The sequence below is a fragment of the Aotus nancymaae genome, unplaced genomic scaffold, assembly GCF_030222135.1.
Source record: "Aotus nancymaae isolate 86718 unplaced genomic scaffold, 86718_ANA_hifiasm-v0.15.2.pri h1tg000006l, whole genome shotgun sequence".
Lineage (NCBI taxonomy): Eukaryota > Metazoa > Chordata > Mammalia > Primates > Aotidae > Aotus > Aotus nancymaae.
Window position 1 is genome coordinate 21,677,483 of NW_026988417.1, and position 21,132 is coordinate 21,698,614.

Consider the following 21,132-nt stretch of genomic DNA (forward strand, 5'->3'; position numbering starts at 1 on the left):
CACTTCAGCCTGAGTAACAGAGCGAGACTCTGTCTCACACACAAAAAAAACAGAATGGCAAGCCCAAAAGCAAAAACATCGTCATACATTCTTTAGCAAAACTTGGAGAAGTTTCCAAGCTACATCTCCCTTTTCACAGACTCTGAAGAAAACATTCAAACATGAAAAAAAATTATGAAGTTACATAATTAAGAAAATGTTTAAGGTAAAATATAAAGGGCTACACTAGAAACAACAAGTTGCCTCTCTAAAAAGATTTAGTAAATTACCAATTAATACTTTCACAAAAGGTTTCCACGTTAAGGTATATTTCAATTTATAAAACAGCTGTATTTCTAAATGGCTGTCAGTAAATCCAATTTCCAAGATGAAATCATAATTCTCTAATATAAAACCTATTAATTAAGGAGCAAATGTCAGAGCCTTCAATTACCCTTTATTCCCCCCACAGGACCCAGCATGCTTCGCTGGTTATGTAGACACAAATGATAAGAAATAATTAGACAGAAAGTATGTATCATTTTAATTAACTTATAAAATTATGTCTGAAGTTAATACACGTGTCCAGTCTCCTAAATAATTGATGACTACAGCAAATGTTCTAATAAAGACTCAAGACACTTTTATATTATGAGTCATCAAAGAAAATGTTTATTGTCTTTACTAAATTAGAAAAATAAACATACTGTAATTAATATTTTTAAGATACAGTGATAGAGAAAAAAGAGTTTGACATTAACTTTGTCCAACATTCTACTTTACAAGGCTTTACTGAACTAGGAAGAAATATATTTTGGCAATAAAAAAATCATTCCTTAATCCAGAGGTTCCCAAACACTGTCTTACTTCACAGAACCTTCACTGACATGGTCACTTTTTCATGGTGCCCCTCAGCTCAAAAAAATACCTATGGTGGTTCCTATTGCTAAATTAAATCCCAAAAATGTATATCTATATTCAAATCCTTTAGTATCCATTTGATAAAAGTAATACAAATAAATTTGAAATAAAATTGTTCTTACATTCTTAAATAACCGCAACTACTTCTTGATGAGATATGGGTGCCTGCTGGACACTCTAAAATTAATCTAACCTCAGATTTGGATCAGACAACGATGCTCATTTCTTGTTCTACAATGACTTTTACACACAGTACTCACTTTGTACCACAGTAACTGCCCGAAGCCCAGCATCCCAAAGTATGACACTATCGAAGTAGAGTTGCAGTTTGCTTACTACTTTTTTCTCCTTCAATCTCCAAATCTGCAAATTTTTCTGGATAACTTTAGCAATACTTTTAATGTCTAAAACCAATCACTGGAATAAAATTTCCAGGAATCCTCGAAGAAGCAGATTTGGACATTAAAAAAAGGAAAAAGAAATAGCTTCAATTTCATCTCCTAAGAAAAATGCTGTTTCTTACTGATGAGGAAGCAAAGACATGAGGAGATCAATGAAAAATCAATAGGAATCTCAGATTAATCGAAGCAATAACCACGTATTTCTTTCCTCTACTATTATTCTGGGACAAAATATAGATAAAGAACTTTCTCAGTCTTCACAAGAAAGATTTTCATGTTAGTCAAATGTCCCTACCAAAAAAAAATGTTAGGCTAACTTGCTATCCTTCAAATTAATATTTTTTGTATTGCTATACATAATTTAAATTAATTTAAGCATGACCTGCAGAAATAGACTTATAAAGTAAATCTACCTATTTTATAGTCAAATAATTTAGAGTTCTAAATTAATCAAAGCTCTTTTACACAGAAAATGGTTCCACTTTTAAGACTTTATTGTTGAATTATACATCAATTATTGTCTGTTTATACAATAAACTGCTTAGTGTACAATGTGATGAATTCTGACACACGTATATGCACGTGAAATTACTGCTACAGTCAAACTAGTGTAACAATGAATATATCATTTCTAATGATTAATCTTATCCCCTAACAAAGGAATTCTGCTTCTAGTAATCACTGAGTAGCTCATATTAAACTACCCTTCCTACAGCTAACAACTGTATGCCCCTGACAAATTATAAAATGACAATCATTCAAACACATGAAGATTCATCAAAAGCAGGCAATAACTGAAGAGTTAATATGAGAAACAAGGGTTTTCGGGATTTAATTTGGGAAGTAACTACGAGATTTTTTGTTAATGATTTTTGTCCAAGGGTAGGCTCCACTCAAATAGAAACTCACAATCTTACTGCCTTAAAAAATCAAAAGACAGAGGTAGAAAGAAGTCTGGCTGCAAGCCCAAACTTCTATGTATAAAATGCACCAAGATCTCTTACTGATTCTGAACTACACTTGTAGGTAGGGCAGAAACCAAGACTTTAGCTTCTGCCTACCAGAGGGGACAGAGCTAGGAGTCAGTTCAGCCAAGCTAACTGTCTAACCAAACAAGTTATCTCTCTTCAGGGGAATACAACAGAATCCAGAGTCAGAGGTCAGCAGACTTTTTCTTCAATGGCCAGACAGTAAATATTTTAGGCTGTGATGGCTACAAAGCAATATTGAGAATATTAGGTAGGTAATTATGTAACCATCCAAAATGTAACCATTTAAAAATGTAAATAACATTCTTAGTTCACGGGCCCAGTGGGCCAGATTTGGTTCATAGACTGTACTTTACCAATCTCTCCTCCATAGCAAATCATTCATAACATCTAGTCTATGACCCAACATTGCCAGACATATAAATAACATTTTTTTAAAAAAAGAAAATATGAACCATATTTAAAAGAAAAGCAGCCAATGGTGACAACCACAAGATGATCCACATGTTGGAATTAGCAGAAAAGGATTTAAAAGCATCAAGCATCTACTCTAAATGTTAGAAGATACAAATGAAAATGCACTTCTAGTAGACATGAAATCTCAAGACAAATTATAAAATAGAAATTATAAAATAGCCGACTTCATAAGTTATGAATCTCAACTCAGAGAATCCCTGAGGCTTGAATGCCAACTCAAAAACTTTAGTTTTTCAGTAATCTTTCATAGCACCCCTGTGAATTTGCTGTGATGTTACCTTAGGAGGCCCTAGCAGAGAGTTTGAAAGCTGCAGCTTTACTGAAATAAAAATATAAGCCAAGTTCTAGGCAGGTGGAAGAAAAGAAGAAAGGGAGGGGAAAACTCAATGTCTACAGGTAAAAATTTTACCAAATAGAATATATAGTAAGTGATAATATCATATATTTTCCTAGTCTATTATACTTTATAAAGTTTATTTGAATTAATTATTTTGGAGTTCACACCAATCATGAGGTTGATAGTACATACAGATGTTATATTCTTTTATACTAGTAGGTGGAGAAGGCAAGTACCTTAAAATATCATATTAGTCAATATTTTGACGAGAGTCAGTATCATGTGACTACTAAAAGAGAATATATAAGCTTAGCAGCAAGATATAGTTCGAAATTAGGTTTAGCACTAAAAGTTTACATTTTTCCTCCAAAAACTTTTATAAAGTCTAATTTCTAAAGTTTGTCTTTTATATTAAGCCTTTTCTTTAAAAACTGGATAAAAAGATGGCTATTTAATTTCAGAAGATGAATAACAACCAGGAAAAGGAAATGCCTGACGTTTGCATTTTTAAATGCAAGAAGATAAAATATTAATTCAAATTCCACTAAACATTACAACTCCAAAAAGATAAATAAAATATACAGGCACAATTCTTCATTTAAAAAAAAAAGTTTACCTTGCAATCAAGGAGCAGTTGTGAATCATGTTCTTTTCAACAAAAATACCCTGAGATTCATCAGTTTCAACTATTCTCCCATCCTGATACCACAACACTTGCATGTCCTGATCAATATACGAAGCCATGCACTGGAAAGGAAGGCTGTCACCTTCAAACACAACTTGGCGATGAGATGGAGTCATGTAGAAAGATGGCAATTCAAGCGGAGGACCTAGAGACAGCGAAACAAAGACTCAGTAAACAAATACCATTTTCAAACACCATAACTAAAATTCTACAGAATTTTAATTTTACAGAAATTCTACATAAAATTACAAAAATAGAACAACAAATATTCCCTAGTAACCAACATTCTAATGCTAATACCAACCAGGCTGCTACTGAGTTTAGTGGTAACAGATAAAAATGAAGTTAAAAAGAAACCATTTCCTACTCAGTTCTGACATTTAGTGTTATTCCTCTTTAGTGGATCACAACAGTATCAGATAATTACAGAAATGAACTAAGAGAACAAGTTGTGCTCTAGAAAATGGCATCAATGATAAGTAAATGCTGATATTTACAACTTTAAAATACACTTTGGAGACTGTATTACCTTTGATTACAACACAGGTTTTTGGCTGTAAAACTATGCATGTTCCTTGCAGAAAAATCAGAACATTTAAAGAAAAAAGGAAAAACCAGTATTTTAAGATCCCATATATTATAATCAGTTTTTAAATCAGTTTTTATCCTTTCAGTCAGAAAAATAAAAGGGAATGATTTTAAATATATGTGCAAAAATGTATACAAATTGGTCATTAAAATTTAGTCCATTTTTCTAACATGGCAATTCTACTTTCAGTAGTAGTGTATCCTGAAGAATAATAGAAAATATGCAAAAATGCATACAAAGAAATTAGTCCTTCCATTATTTATGAAGCAAGAAATTATTAACAAGTGAAATATGCAGTAATATAGAAGTTGTTATATTATGGCTACATCTATAGAATGGATTGATATGCATCTATTTTAAATAAGAAAATATGTTTACATTCATTCAACTTTAAAAAGGTTGTAAAATATTATTAGAATATGACACTATTTTTGTTAAAATATAGAAAAAAGTCACAGAAGATGATACAAAAAGGTCTTAACATGAGCCATCTTTCAGTCATGAACATAAACATGGGCTTTGTTTCTCTGCTTCTTTTAATTTTCTTCTTTCCACAAATCTTAATTTTCATTCAGTGAGCATATTTTACTTGTGATACAAAAATAATAATAAAGAGAAAAGGAAACAAATACGATAGATTGTTCATTTCAAAACAAAGACTAAACTGGGACCTCCCCTCATCATTTTAGGACTGTTTTTGTTTTATGGGGTTGTGTGTGTAGGTGTATGTTTTTCTGTTTTCTTCATTTAACATGTGGCAAATATGTCATTTCCCTCAGATATTCTTCAAAATTATGATTTTCAATAGTTGCATTCATTGAATATGTATGTCACAAGTAATTAAACCAATCCCCTATTTTTGAGAATTTAGGATATGCTTATACACAGAGTCTGAAGATTTACATACACAGCTGATCATTTCCTAAGAATTAACTACAAGATGTAGAATTACTAGATCTTACTAGATCTAACTGTATCCGCCTTTTTTTTTTTTTTTTTTTGAGACAGAGTTTCACTCTTGTCACCCAGGCTGGAGTACAATGGCGTGATCTCTGCTTACTGCAACTTCTACCTCCCAGGTTTAAGCAATTCTCCTGCCTCAACTTCACAAGTAGCTGCGATTACCGGCGCCCGCCACCACACCCAGCTAATTTTTGTATTTTTAGTAGAGACAGCGTTTCACATGTTGGCCAGGCTAGTCTTGAACTCCTGACTTCAGGTGATCCACCTGCCTCCTCCCCAAGTGCTGAGATTACAGATATGAGCCACCACACCCCGCCTGTATCAGTCTTTTAAGAACACTGAAACCTGTTGCTTCAAAAAGGCTCTATCATTCACATTCCCACCCACAAACAGGATTGTGCATCCTGAGATTGTGTTACTACTGACAAATTCATGAGTTGCCAACTGATAGAAAATTTGAAAATCTATTCTTTGAAATTGCTTTGCATAAAGAAAGCTGTTGGTAACCTAAACACAGCTACCTTAAAGACAATTGGGAAAAAAAAGGTCGTTTAATCTAGCTGGCTTAATTGTTGGCATAAACTAAATATTATCAAATCCATAATGATTAATGGCTGCATACTAGTTCTGTCCAAGTATAAAGAGAATCTTACAATTTGTCAAGAAAAACACGGTGGGAAGTCAAAATATGGCAAATGCTTTCTCCGTCTGGATTTCTCCCTTACCGCATGTCAACAGCTCCTGCTTCACGCCTGTGACTGGCTGGGCCTGCAGTGACTTAGGATAAACACACCTGGTATCCCGTACTGTGATGTTCCTCTCCTTTACCCAGCGATGCATCCACAGTATATTACAGTCACACAAAAGATACTCAGTCTGGAATTCCCTGTAATATGCAAATACAACTTAGAGATTATAGTGAGTAAAATTAAATAGCACTTTTGTTTTATAGTGGTTTACATTTCTGGTGGCAAGCACAATACTGTTCACCCATACCACGCCTACAGTACATTCCATCGACTAGTTACAGTTCTTCTCCAGGGAGCTGAATTGCACAGTGTTGGACCCCAACACTGATCCTAGCTGATCCCGGGTTTCTGTTTTGGATGAAATTTGGTAGGCAAAGACTCTTTGGCAGATATCCCTCTCCTATGTGACAAGCTACTGAACACCAGGGATCTGGAATACCAAATCCCAATCCTGTCTATCAAGCTTCTACCCATTCATCATGAAGTGTGTGGCATTAATATTGGATCTTGAAGCCATCCTCAATTTTCCAGCATCATTGCCATATTCTTGGCCTAAATGCCTATAAACTCTGTTGATTTTGGCAATGAAACAGCAACCTAAAGCAATACAGATTGTTTTCCTTGGTTATATTCTATATGTCTAACTAAACTGTGAGCTCCCCTAGGGTAGGGACTGTTTCTGACCCCTTTCTGCTATGCACCAAGTGACATCATAGATATTTACAAATGTAAGAGATAAAGACCCAAGAAGTCAAAAGCATACAAATAAGACTGTGTCAGCTTTGATATAAAAGATAGCAAAGGCATGTCTTTATATGAAGCAAAAAGCTTTATAATGTGGCACTTGGGCACAAGAAGAAAAAAGGATAAACAGAGCTGAGATACAAACACAAAATCTCTTAAATACTATAATTACTAGGTGCTGACTATTCACGTGCCACACGTTTGCTAAGTCCAGCTAATAAAAATAAATGCAGGACCCTGTCCCTGCCAATATCGAGGGCATCATATAATAGAAGAATCAAAGTGTAAACATAGGTAAAATAGAATGCAACGTGTTCCATAAAAATAAATCAACAAAGTGTAATAATGTAAGCGTGTGTGCTTCTAACACTAGAGTGTTAGCTCAGGGTTCACCTCCTCAGTTTTGGCAAAAAATAATATGGAAAAAAGAAAGGGGGTCTGATGGAATACAGCATAAAAAATAAATTTAAACAATACCAGGAGGAGAACAAAACAGACTCCTAATTCCTAAGCACCACCTTCTGGTCAGTTCCTAACACTACCAGGTAAAAACACTGGCAATATTCCCCATCTGGGGGATGAAAATACTTCCCACGTTCCTGCTACCCAGGATCTCAAAAGCCAGACTGTCTTCTCTCTTTTTTATTTCCTAATCTTTGCAGAAATGGATGGCTTGAGCCCACTAAACATGCCAAAAGGAGATGTTTCTGCTCAAACATAGTCTGGATAAGAATGATAAGGGTGCCACAAAGAGAAACAAGATGGAGTATGAGCCAAAGTGACTCCAGAAATACATACACATGCCTGCTGTGATGGTGAGGAGCTAGTCGGGGTTCCTAACCTATTAGCTACATCCAAAGGAAGACTCCTAAATGAGATTTAAATGATAGTTGTAGGAAAGAAATAGAGATGAGAGGAGAAGTCAGGGTACACTGAACAGAGGAATCAGGAGAGAAAAACTCTTTCCCTGGAAGAAAGATACTCAATCCTGTAAATTACTCCAATGAAAATTTGAAAAACATTATATTTAACTGTAATTCCAATAAACTTAGGATAATTTATAGTCTGAGATATGTTAAGGTTTATCTGAAAATGGTTACTTTCAAAAGTAACTTCTAGGCAATCTCGGTTAACAAAACAGTCTGGGAAAAAAAATCAACCAATTCTAAAGCTACAAAAAACTGTGTAAATCAGAACTTAAACTGATTTCATAAGGTAGGCATTCTAAATAAACATCCCTAGAAACATCAGTAATAAGCTGTAAATTTGATTTTAAGTCAGGGGCGGGAGGGTGGGTTTACAGGATAAAATTTAATTCCTAAAGCATAAAATATTCTTACAAATTCTTCATAGGAAGGGATATTTTATACTTTGGAAATCTAATTAGTCCAACAATATAACATTTTATAATTTGAAAAAAAGTTAAAAAGAAACAATTATCAGTTTACTTACTCTAAATATAGAGTGATAACAGTATCCTAAGGAGAAAATGCTTGTCCTAAACTACATTATTCAGGCTTACTGTGTGTTTTTCTACGTGAATACAAGCTCTCAAGTGAGATTCTAACTTTTGAAAATTGACAATATTGTCCTCACAAGGTCTCTGAAACCATACAATAAATGTTTTTAATTTTCAAAAAGATGTGAAAATCAAAAGAGAAAATTCTTACTTACAAAGACCGTAATGAGCCAAGATAATCAAAAGTTCCTTGAGATAATGAAGAAAACAAATTCCCTGACAGGTTTCTGAAAAACAGACAATAATTCCACTTTTTAAATATACAAGTATCTATCATTTTATCCTATTTTGTATTTTCTAAAGCATCCTACAGTCATTAAATAATGTTATAAAGAAGTCATGAAAGTTATTTTAATGCTTATAAAGAGAGAGCAATTAGCAAATACTTCCTCCAAGGTTAAAGAAGAAAATTATTCTTCACCTTATATAAAGTAATAAATACAATTATTAAAAAATATTAATGCTAGATAAGAATTTTTCTGTCACATATCAGGTGAACCTAAGATACCTTTCTGAATTCCCACTAGAATTACTCTAAGTGTTCATTCTCATCTAATTTAAGAAAGCAGGCCGGGTGTGGTGGCTCAAGCCGGTAATCCCAGCACTTTGGGAGGCCAAGGCGGGAGGATCATGAGGTCAAGAGATAGAGACCATCCTGACCAACATGGTGAAACCCCGTCTCTACTAAAAATACAAAAATTAGCTGGGCGTGGTGGCGTGCGCCTGTAGTACCAGTTACTCAGGAGGCTGAGGCAGGAGAATTGCCTGAACCCAGGAAGCGGAGGTTGCAGTGAGCCGAGATTGTGCCACTGCACTCCAGCCTGGCACCTGGCAACAGAGTGAAAGCAGCAAATAAAAATGTAAAAACAAATAGAAAATAACACATAATTAAAACTTTAAAAAATGACAAAAGGAAAAGGATGGCCTCAATAATCAGCAGTAGGAGCGTACTGTACATGACAGAAAAATATGAGGAGGAAGGAATGAGTTCAGGGCTTAAAATGAGAGACTGGGATATAATACCACGTTACTCTTGGGCAAATCACTTCTCCAGTTTTTCCTTGTGTTAGAGGGCTTCAATACATAACCTGAGCCTTACAGTGTTTTAAATGAATGGAATTCAAAAACCCCTATTCTACAATTTGAGTTGTTTGTTACACATAAAGCAATTTGACCAAAGTATTTCTTCCATACTGGACTATGAGCTCTGGAGCTGGACGAGGAGGGCCTGTGTGTGTGCAGGCACTTCTGACAGCCAATAACATGCTGGAGTATAAACGGTGCTCAGTAATTGCTGATGGCTCAGGATGTATACCTCACCTTCAGGGAACTTCTAATGCTAAGATGAGACTGAGGGCTCTGGAAAAATGGAATATGCTCAACCACCACAGGATCTGTTCTATGCCTGTTGTAGTATCGAGAACAGACAGAATTTAGACCTAGAGTTCTAGAAATGAGTTGGGGGGTGGAACACAGCAGAGGATGGGATAGAAATCCCGTGACCTGCAGCTTCTCCTCTGGAATCTGGGCTGAATCCTTCATATGTGGGAGAGAGTAACCATCGGGTAGATGGATTTCCAAGTGGAGATAGAGAAAAGAACAGATCTGGGAGAGTTCAGCTGTTCCAGGGACACCTGTAGCAACATGTTCCACTTTTGGATTCGAAGACCTGATATCCCACAACGGCCAACACTTTGCAAATTAATACACAATGACCTTCAAGAAGAACAACACTGGATTGGTTTTTATATATGTTTTATAATTTTTTTGAAGTAACAAGGCTGGATTCAATGACTCTCATAGAGGAAGTACCTAGGAACTTAAACAGAAATGAGTATTTATTTGCAAATTGAAAGAAGAAGGAAAAGGATACCTTTTTTCCTTTTTTTCTTTCTTTTGGCCTATCAGAGCAGATACCAATTGTGAATTGTGAGAAAGGTATGTATAAATCATGACAGTATAAATCACGGTAACACTTTAAGGAAGTAAAAAAGAGGCCGGACGTAGTGGTTCACACCTGTAATCCAAGCACTTTGGAGGCCAAGGCGGGCGGATCACCTGAGGTCGGGAGTTCAAGACCAGCCTGACCAACATGGTGAAACCCCATCTTATAAAAAAAATAAATAAACAAAAAATAAAAAACAAGAAAAAATAAGGAAGTAAAAAAGATAAAAAACATTTTGGTCCGGCATGGTGGTTCACACCTATAATCTCAGCACTTTGGGAGGGGCGAGGCAGGCAGATCACCTGAGGTCAGGAGTTTGAGACCAGCTTGACTAACATGGCGAAACTCCATCCCTACTAAAACTACAAAATTGGCTGGACATAATGGTGTGTGCCTATAATCCCAGCTACTCTGTAGGCTGAGGCAGGAGAATCACTTCAACCTGGGAGGCAGAGGTTGCAGTGAGCCAGGATCATGCCACTGCACTCCAGCCTGGGCAACAGAGTAAGACTCAATCTCAAAAAAAAAAAAAAAATTTAAGGGCCAGGTGTGATGGCTCACACTTGTAATCCCAATACTTTGGGATGCCGAAGCAGGCAGATAACTAGAGGTCAGTCCAAGACCAGTCTGGCCAATATGGTGAAACCTCCTCTCTACTAAAAATACAAAAATTAGCCGGGTGTGGTGGTAAGCACCTATAATCCCAGCTACTTGGGAGGCTGAGGCAGGAGAATTGCTTGAACCTGGGAGGTGGAAGTTGCAGTGAGCCAAGATCAAGCCACAGCACTCCAGCCTGGGCGACAGAACAAGACTCCATCTCAAAAAAAAAACTTTAGGAAAGTAACTTAGACGCAGTTACAATCAAGAATTGTGTATGTTTATAAAGCTATCTCATTTTAGTTACATGATTACCGGAATGTGTTTAAAATAATGCAGGTTAGAAGACAATACATGATAGGTAAAACTAAAGTACTGAAACAGGGCAATGGGTACACAGACATTCCTTATATTTACAATCGTCTCTGATTTTCTTTAAATGTTTTCAAGATTCCATAAGAGTAAATTGGAAATAAACATCTATCCTACAAATGAAGGATTTAAGTATAAACAAAAGAACTGGGCCAGGTGCAGTGGCTCACACCTGTAATCCAGTACTTTGGGAGGTCAAGTCAGGCAGATTGTCTGAGGTCAGGAGTTTAAGATCAGCCTGGTCAACATGATGGAACCCCGTCTCTACTTAAAATACAAAAATTAGCCAGGTATGATGGTGTGCCTGTTGGGAGGCTAAGGTGGGAGAATTGCTTGAACCCAGGAAGCGGAGGTTGCAGTGAACCAAGATGGTACCACTGTACTCCAGCCTGGGTGTGACAGAGTAAAACTCTTGTCTGCCAGTAAAAAAAAAAAAAAAAAAAAAAAAAAAAGAATTGCATCTTACAGCAACCACTAGGTTCTTTTTTTTTTTTTTTTTTTTTTTTGACACAGAGTCTCACTCTGTCACCCAGACTGGTGTACAATGGCGCACTCTCGGCTCACTGCAGCCTCTGCCTCCCAGGTTCAAGCAATTCTCCTGCCTCAGCCTCCCAGGTAGCTGGGATTACATGTGCACGCCACCACACCTGGCTAATTTTTGTATTTTTAAGTAGAGACGGGGTTGCACCACGTTGGTCAGGCTGGTCTTGAACCCCCGACCTTGTGATCCGCCCACCTCAGCCTCCCAAAGTGCTGGGATTTCAGGCGTGAGCCACTGTGCCTGGCTACCAATAAGTTCTAATATGCATATTATTAGATATGCCCCCTAGAAATCACAAAGGAAGGGATCATATTGGAGAAAGACATGCCATCCTCTCAGTAAATCCCAATGCAAACTCATTTTTCCTTGAGTGTTGGAACAGACTGCTATTTGTATAGCAGAACACAAATGAAGTAACTGGCTTGGATTTGGGGACCATAAACGACGACACATTTAAAACATTACAATCACAGTCCAGCTCTGAGATGCTCAACAAATAAATACATAAACAAAACTAAGAAGGAATTGAGAATGACAACCACAAAGTCACTGCTCCCATGTCAGAATAAGCTCACAGAATAGAGTAGCAGTTGAGTTACCTGCCCACTCCCATCCTGTTCTTTTTTTTTTTTTTTTTTTTTGAGACAAGTCTCACTCTGTCACCCAGGCTGGAGTGCAGTGGATGGAGTATAGTGGCTCACTGCAACCTCCGCCTCCCGGCTTTAAGTGATTCACATGCCTCAGCCTTCGGAGTAGCTATGCCACCATGCCCAGCTAACTTTTGCATTTTTAGTAGAGATGGGGTTTCATCATGTTGGCCAAGCTGGTCTCAAACTCCTGACCTCAAGTGATCCACTCGTCTTGGCCTCCCAAAGTGCTGGGATTACAGGTGTGAGCCACTGTGCCTAGACATCGTTGTTTCTTACTCTCACTTAATTTGACTTTATTTACTTATGTTTTGCTAAATAGATATATTTGAATTCTTTAGAGTTGTATGTGTATATGATGCATCTTCTCTTATACAAGAGTCTTTATCAGGGCAGATTTGGTAAAAGAAGGAAAAATGCAATTCAATGCTATCTCCATCTACAGAGGAATGACTAAGTTACAGTCTGTTCTACACCTAGAATATTCTGTAGCCACTGACAAGCATGAACTAAATCAACATGTACTCTATTAAAAAGATGTTAATATCTTGGTAAATTATTTTTAAACTGAGTTGCCAAGTAGAGAGCATTTTTAGAGTCCTGTATTGGTGTCTATGCATTTCTGGGTATAACAGAAAAAAATGTATGTATGTATGTATGTATGTATGTATGTATGTATGTATGTGTGTGTGTATGGATACACACCAGATCATTAATACAAGTTATCTCAGGATGATGTGACTGAAGTGATGAAGGGAAATTTAATTTTTCATTCACATGATTTTATTACTCAATAACATCCACTTTTTTCTATACAAAGGAAGTTCTTTATACACATACATATATATAAGTTGTATATGTATATTTATTTATATAAATACATACACATACAACACATGTTTTTATATAAAGGAAACTGTAAAGGGAAGTTCTTATAAATATACATATTTCTGATCAGGAAATATTAAAGGTATAATTCTTGAGGAAAAAATACAGGTATTAGCTTGATCATAAAGATGATTTGCAAAGTTTTGGGTCTGTAGATCTCCTGACAATTTCTCTGGAAATTAAACTCCTAAGTAAAGACACAAGCTTCACAGATGTCCATCATTGGCTCCCCATTTGGTCTGCCGGCTATGTCCACTGTTACAGCAGGACGGAGTGAGAACTTCTATGACTATATTTCTCTGAGATTGTTCAAGAGAACTTCTCCATCAGCAAAGGCAGAGATCAATATATAGAATTAATCAATTTTATAACCCCACCCCACCCCTGTCTACTAAGGCCTCTAACACATTTAAAGAAAGGGTTTTTTTTAAAAAAAAAATCTTAACTTAAATTTCCAAAGCCAAGACTTGTTCTAAAATGATGAGAAATCTGGGCGAGAATGCCTAGGCCGTCCACCAAGGTCTCATCAACGTACTGAGGGACCTCAGATTCCAACTTCCCTGGCTAAGGGATCTATTCAGTTTGAGGTCCCCAACTGAAGAGCTACCAGAGGAAATAGCTGGGGACAGTGATCCACTCTAGAATTACTTCTTTTTATATACCTTCTCTTTTGGGTGGGAAATAGAAGAAGATCTCTGATTCCTAATCTAAGAAATGTACTGCATACACCATTCCTAATCAGATTCTCTTTTCCACTCACCGGACTGAGAAAATGCTGTTCTCCACATCTGAAATCTGAGCTGTTATCAGCCTTCACAACCCACATATGGCCTGGCTCAAGAGCTCAAAAATCTGGGAACAGCAGTAGCCCATGCAGAACACCCTAAAGTTTCCTGATCCACAGCTCTAGACCTACCTCAACCCAAATTGTGATCAGCAATGTCACTGAAATACAATGCTGAATGGTAAGTCATTTCCTTAATTGCCATGCTGTCTTTAAAAAGTATTTAAAAGATGTAAGCCAGGTATACTGCTGTATATGCCACAGACTGTTCCATTTAGAAGATCCACAATAGGAATGATAGACAGTGGAGAATCACAAGCATGAGGGGGTAGGAGGAGGGTGGATGAGAAATTACTTAATGGGTATAATGTATGTTATTCAGGTGATGGATACCCTAAAAGCCCCGACTTGACCACCATGCAATCTAAGCTTATAACAAAATTGTACTTGTATCCCAAAAGTCTATATAAAAATAAAAATAAATCAAATTTAAAGCCACAAAAATCTATTACATGAGCTATAAGATCATCTCAATCAAATCTCAAAGTGGGAAGCTTGGCAATGGTATTTTTATGTTTTAATGTTTTACTTGGATGATGCTCATTGTGTTCCATTACATATAAATTCTCACAACAGGCATCAGATAATTGGTAAAAATGTAAAAGACAACCCAAGTTCTAGACCTTCCAAAAATTTTAATTATTGACAAAGGAAGCAAAGAAAATACTAAGAAAATAGCAACCTGCCCTCGCCCCTCCCACCAGCTCTTTTGCCTAAAGAACATTTGTTGATGTGGTGTCAAATCCCCAGGCCAAAGCTAGAAATCAATCTAAAACTAAAAATCAACAAAATAGTAGACTCCGGTTTACTATTTTGTTCTTCATTACTTCAGTCATACCTACCCAAACATATAACAAAGGCTTCCTTTATAAATGTATGATTTTGTCCATTCTAACGCAGTCCTCAAAGGTAAAAATACAAAAATCTCACGAAGAGATTTTAAAAAGCACTGAGATAGAAATGTTTGCAAGGCAGTTACAAAGGGGTTAAGATGAAATTAATTTAACTAACTGCAAGTCATGAGTAAAGCTGTACACTAAATTAGTCTTTTACTTAAAAACAAAAATCAGGGAGGGCAGTTGGGGAGAGAGAACATGGGGAGAAATGTCAGATATAGGTGAATGGGAGGAAGGCAGCAAATCACACTGCCATGTGTGTACCTATGCAACAATCTTGCATGTTCTTCACATGTACCCCAAAACCTAAAATGCAATTTAAAAAAAATTAAAAAATAAATAAATAAAAAATATATATATAAAAAAAATCAGGCCATATACCTTTCCCTGAAAATGAAAGGACACACTGAAAACAGTTACAAATTTCCTACGAAGCAGGAACATTCTGTTCTACTCTAATCACTGATTTGAAGTCTCCTCCCTTACTATATAGATGAAAGAATCCCATCACTTAAGCCCCTAATTGGTTTTTCAAAGGTAGCTTGAAATACAAGAAACATTCTAAAAACCTACAGGGAGAAAGAATCACAAGTAGACAACCCTTACAATGACTTTCCACTCCACATCTGGCATTTCATGCGGAACCCTATTCCCAGACTGCTTGCCTCTAAAACATGATTTCATGTCATTTTCCAACATAAATGTCTTTCAGTGGCTTCCTACTGTTTAATCAGTTCTAAGCCCCTATCTACTTTTCATATGTTTCAAAATAAAGCTCTATTATAAATAATCAGCCTTATGTGTAATTACTCCCAAACAGAACTTCTTTTTTATTACCATTATTTTTAATGTTTTTGAGACTGTCTCGCTCTGTCCCCCAGAGCTTGAGTGCAGTGATGCAATCTCAGCTCACTGCAACTTCCACCTCCCAGGTTCAAGCGATTCTCATGCCTCATCCTCCCCGAGTAGCTGGGACTACAGTCGCGTGCCACCATGCCCAGCTAATTTTTGTATTTTTAGTAGAAATGGGGTTTCACCATGTTGGCGAGGCTGGTCTCAAACTCCTGACCTCAAGTGATCTGTCCACCTCAACCTCCCAAAGTGCTGGGATTACAGGCGTGAGCCACCACTCCTGGCTTAGAAACTTCTTTATTTAAAAACAAAAGATAAAAACATACTTGATGACTTATACAAAGTTCTTCCACATTTATATTCTATATAAATTATAATAAAAATAAACAGATATAGATGACTTAAATTTTAAATAATCATTATAATAACTTTGAGGTACTATTAATCCTACTTTGTAGGTGAAAAATAGAAAAGTTCAAAAAAGTCAAACAACTCCCTCCAAATCACGTGGTCAGAGGCACAATTCAAACGGTTACTCTACTCCAAGTCCACCAGCCTCCCCCTTGACAAATGGTTTTGTTCTCCTTCCCACCTCCATGTATCATGGGTTTGGCTTCTTTTCCTTTCTAACTATCCAGATCTCTACAAATCTTCTGGGCCATCAGCTTGTATTTTACTACTTCCTAGAAATTCTCCCAGACTAGCAAAGCTTTTGATCGTACCTCTCGGCATGAACGTGCTCTCTGTTGCATGTACACACTGTGTTATGTGGTGTGTGTGTCCATGTGTCCATGTGGGTGGTGTGACAATGTACCATTATATTTCTGAGGGCATTACATCCCCATTATTACATTGTGAGCTCCTTGTTCCTTACGGCTTCTAAAAGTCCTACAGTTGCTACTTATAATTAAATATATCAGGTTTCATACGTATTTAGGTACTGGCTCAAATGCTTCCTTATCTTTTAATGGGAAAGAAAATATGTACTTACAGCCGAACCAGATTGGTGAGTCCTCGAAATATGTCTGCATTCAGACATCCTATTCGATTGTTTGTCAGGTCCCTAAGGAGAAGGATGGAAAAGTGTCTTCAATTAGTTCTCTTGGTTAATGAAGGTCTCATGCATTCAGTATTCAAGAATAGCACCCAGGTATCGCACAAGACCTTTATTCTAGCATCTTTGAGATATTTACCCAACTCAAGTGAGATAAGGATGGCAGTGAAGGCGAAAATGATCCTTGCTTCACTTACTGCTGGCACACACAGACTCAACGCTGCTCAATTATAGTGTCCTCTATATTTCAAGCACTTACTCTTGCAAAATTACTCAAGATAAAACTGGAGTAGTAAAAATGAAAGTCAATCTATCTTGCTGCCTGCAATACAATTCCTTAGATGACCTACACAGTTAATTATGCTGGGGCAGCTGGAGAACTGAGCCCAAATTCAGCCGATAAATGACAGACAATGGAGAAAAGGGCAAATTATTAGAATGATGGAACTTTCATTTCCTCAAGAATATCTGCAAATACCACTTTCTGTCTAACTTTATTCCTTAAATACTCAGAAGTTTCAACTATAATGAAGGAAACAACTGTATTAGCTTTTAGTTTACAGATCTATCATTTAGACTCCAAGCCAAATTACTTTAACAATATCTATGATACGGCCCAATTATTTTTGCAATCACTCCTCATTTCTATTTTCTATTAAATGCTACCTTCTAAATATTTTTTACTTCTCCTCAATCAATGAAACTGTTTTCTTTTTAACTATGTAAAAGTTTTAGTTACTATTTTGTTCTATTCTTCTTCATTTACTTTGCTTGACACCGAGGACCATGAACACAATTTCATTTTGATATTTAATCAGAGGCCTGCACTGGTTTAAAAGTAAAAACTTTATGTTGGAAGATAACAACTGACAATATCTGTAACTTTCACCTGGGATGGCATGACTTTCATCACTGTTTTCAGTGAACTTAATAAGTCGTATGCAAGAAAACTCTAAAACAATGAATCTTAAATTTTATTAGTTGTTAGATTTGGAATAATTCATCACACTTTGAATTCTGACAAAATAATTAGAATAAGCTCCATAAGTCAAACTTTCAAAAATATTTTCATTGTATTTCCTTCCATGTCCCTATTATTCTGTGTCATAGAGAAGTACGCATTCTTTGAGTTACTCTTCAATAAGGTGATCTAGACCATCCATTTCAAACTAAAACTATTGGATTTTAAACTGTGTATTTGGTAATGGCAGAAGATGTATTAGTCTCACCAGAAACTCTAAGAACATAGCATTTGAATTGGGTACCTACTCATTTTTTTTTCCTTGACAATTTCAAAAGTTAAAATGAAATGGTTAATTATAGGTGTCAACTTGACTGGACTGAGCGGCCTCAATGGCTGGTGAAGCATTGGTTTGGGTGTGTCTGTGACGGTGTTTCCAGAGGAGACTGGTACGGGATCAGTGGGCAGAGAGAGGAAGGACCGACCCTCAACATGGGTGGGCACCATCCAATCAGCTGGGGCCCCGTTGGGACAAACAGGCAAAAGAGAGGGCTTGTCTCTCTCTGCTCTCTCTCCTGCTTCCAGAGCAGGACACCTTTTCTCCTCCTGTTGCTGAACATCAGTCTACAGGTTCTTTGTCTTTTGGACTCTGGAACTCACATCAAAGCGCTTCCCAGGGCATACAGGCCTCTGGCCTCGGACTGGGGACTGCAACATCAGCTTCTCCAGTTCTGAGGTCTCCAGACTTCGACTGAGCCACGCTACGGGATTCCAGGCCCTCCAGCTTGCAGAAAGACTACTGTGGGACCTCTCTCCCTCAGTGATCATTTGAGCCAATTCCCCCGAATAAATCCCCTCTCATATCTCCTACTGGTTCTCTCTCTGGAGAAGCCTAATACATCACCTTAAGTAATCCTGGTCTTCAGTAATTTCACAGTTATGCCTTCTCACTCTTACAGCACCTTTTCGTCAAAGAATCTTAAGCAATAAAGGCTTTATCTGTCCTTGTTCTGTAGCTCCTAAGTATTTAATCATATGGGACTTTTTAAAAAAAAATTCCAGTTGATTTTCCTTTACTTTCTGATATTGCTGTTCAAGAAAATTAGGCATCATCTTATAAATTGTTGCTTAAAAAAGCATATCTGGGCTCTATTTATAATCTTGTCTCAATTCTGAGCTTTAAATGGTGCAATTACCATTGATTCTCTGGGAAACAATTTCATTACAGCTATACCTGCTTAAATTGGTATTTAGATATTGATAATGGGTTTTTATTCGAATTGAGAACTTAAATTTGTTGATAAACAAAAGAGAAACTGATGGATCTAGGTTTCATATACTTCTGATAGTATATTCTTCAGAAAGTCACTTCAAATTCCTGATTCAAATAATCTATAAACTAAAGGCAAAAATACAAAATAACAAAAATACTTCATGTGTGTTTGTTAAGGGAGATGCACAATTGAAATTAATGACTTAAGAACCCATAAGAAAAAAGGTCTGTATCTATAAGCAATTAGCAAACATTACTACTGCCAAATATCTTTACATGCCGTTGAGTTTACATACAGGACTTCTTCAGCTTGCAAGATGTGTATCCTAAGCTAATTCTAAGTCATCTATTTGGAATTAAGAATGTATCTTCTAGTGGGAAGAATATTATAAATGGCAATTACCTTCTTAAGCAAGAACACAAGAGACTACTTAACACGTAATGCAATGAAAGACCACTAAGGCAGTGGCTGGTACAATATCAGTAATTGCATTAAATACTCCTGAACGAGAATTTTTAAAATTCACTTTGGATGACAGTGCTTGAGAGATTTTTCCTGCAAGATAAAGAACTAGATGGAGAATCTAAGATAGTCTGCAGTATCTAAAACATCCTGAAGAAACTGCTTTTTATTAATAGCCACATTTTCTTCAACCTATATCTCAGCATAGAGCTATGATAATCAGCATCAACATTTTTATTACCTAAAAGCTGTGACTACAATAGTGTGGAACACAGAGGGAGGGAATAAGAAAAGGACCTGTCTGATAGTGTAATTTCACATTCCTCCCACTGAGGGAAAAACAGATTAGAGGGGAAAATGTTCTAAAAGTTCTCATACTTCCACATCAGAATCCCTGGGAGGGATGGCTGAAGAACGATCACCTAGCAGCAGCCCCAGAGTTTCTGATAGGGTAGGTCATAGCCCCTGCACTTTTGCTTCCTACTTGACATGGGTGCAAAACTGGCTCTGGGCACACACAGAAGCACAAAGAAAGGGACTCACTGCTATAAATCATGCTCATCCGCTGCTGCCCTCCACTCCCTAGCGACCCTGTGTCTGGAGGCACAGCCTGTTTATGGTCATGCTCCATATCCCCTGCCTGTGTCTGGATAGCTGAGGCCTAACAACGTCCAACAGCTAAACTGTTGACCCGACACTTTGCAGCTAAACTCTAGCTACCGCTTCATCTCTTTGTAATTGCATTTCAATTCCATATCCAGGCTCTTGGTCGGTGTTTGCAATTCCATTAGACTGCAAACCCCTCAAGAGGTTCCTGACTTACCTGTGTGTCTCCACAGCCTTGTTCGAGAGCCTTCCATGAATCCTAGATCCATTAGTTTCTCTTTTGTTTTATCAACAAATTTAAGTTGATTCTCAATCCAAATAAAAACCCATTATCAATATCTAAGTACCATTTTAAGTAAGTACACCTGTAATGAAATTGTTTCCCAGAGAATCAATAGTTGGGCTCACAGGAGAGATGTTATGAATTTTTGTTGAATTGAACTGATGCCGATCACTGCCTTACCACTTTGTGCTGCTATACCTGGCTGACAGCGCTTGTACTGAATGCTAAACCTGGCTTGGTCCCATGCAATCTGACGTTTAATATCCACCCTCCTATGACTCTTCTCTTCCTTACCTAGAACTCCAGTCTCCACTATCACCTACCTCAGACCAGCCAGTTTTTCTAACTTGTTTCATTAAAAGCCTCCACTGGAAAATAATAAAGTGCAAAATAAGTGGAAGAGAAGAAAATTGATTAATAGTAAGATATCCTCCAGATGTCCCTATGCTTCTAATGAGTACAGGCAAAGACTGATAAACACAGGGAACCACCACTCACTCCCAGCAAAAACTACAGGTATTAAAATCCCCTACTGATTGAAATTGTAACTAATTTTA

At 36.9% G+C, this 21,132-nt stretch overlaps 1 protein-coding gene across 1 annotated transcript in view; it reads right to left on the reverse strand.

Moving 5' to 3' along the window:
- Nucleotides 1-21,132, reverse strand: part of ADGRA3 (adhesion G protein-coupled receptor A3) — a 124,227-nt gene that overhangs the window by 53,686 nt on the left and 49,409 nt on the right. The window contains exons 4-7 of the mRNA XM_064366064.1: nucleotides 16,927-16,998; nucleotides 8,509-8,580; nucleotides 6,067-6,227; nucleotides 3,721-3,934 (exon numbers count right to left, since the gene is read on the reverse strand). Coding sequence (XP_064222134.1) covers nucleotides 3,721-3,934; nucleotides 6,067-6,227; nucleotides 8,509-8,580; nucleotides 16,927-16,998 — 519 coding nt within the window. The remainder of the gene's footprint in view (nucleotides 1-3,720; nucleotides 3,935-6,066; nucleotides 6,228-8,508; nucleotides 8,581-16,926; nucleotides 16,999-21,132) is intronic.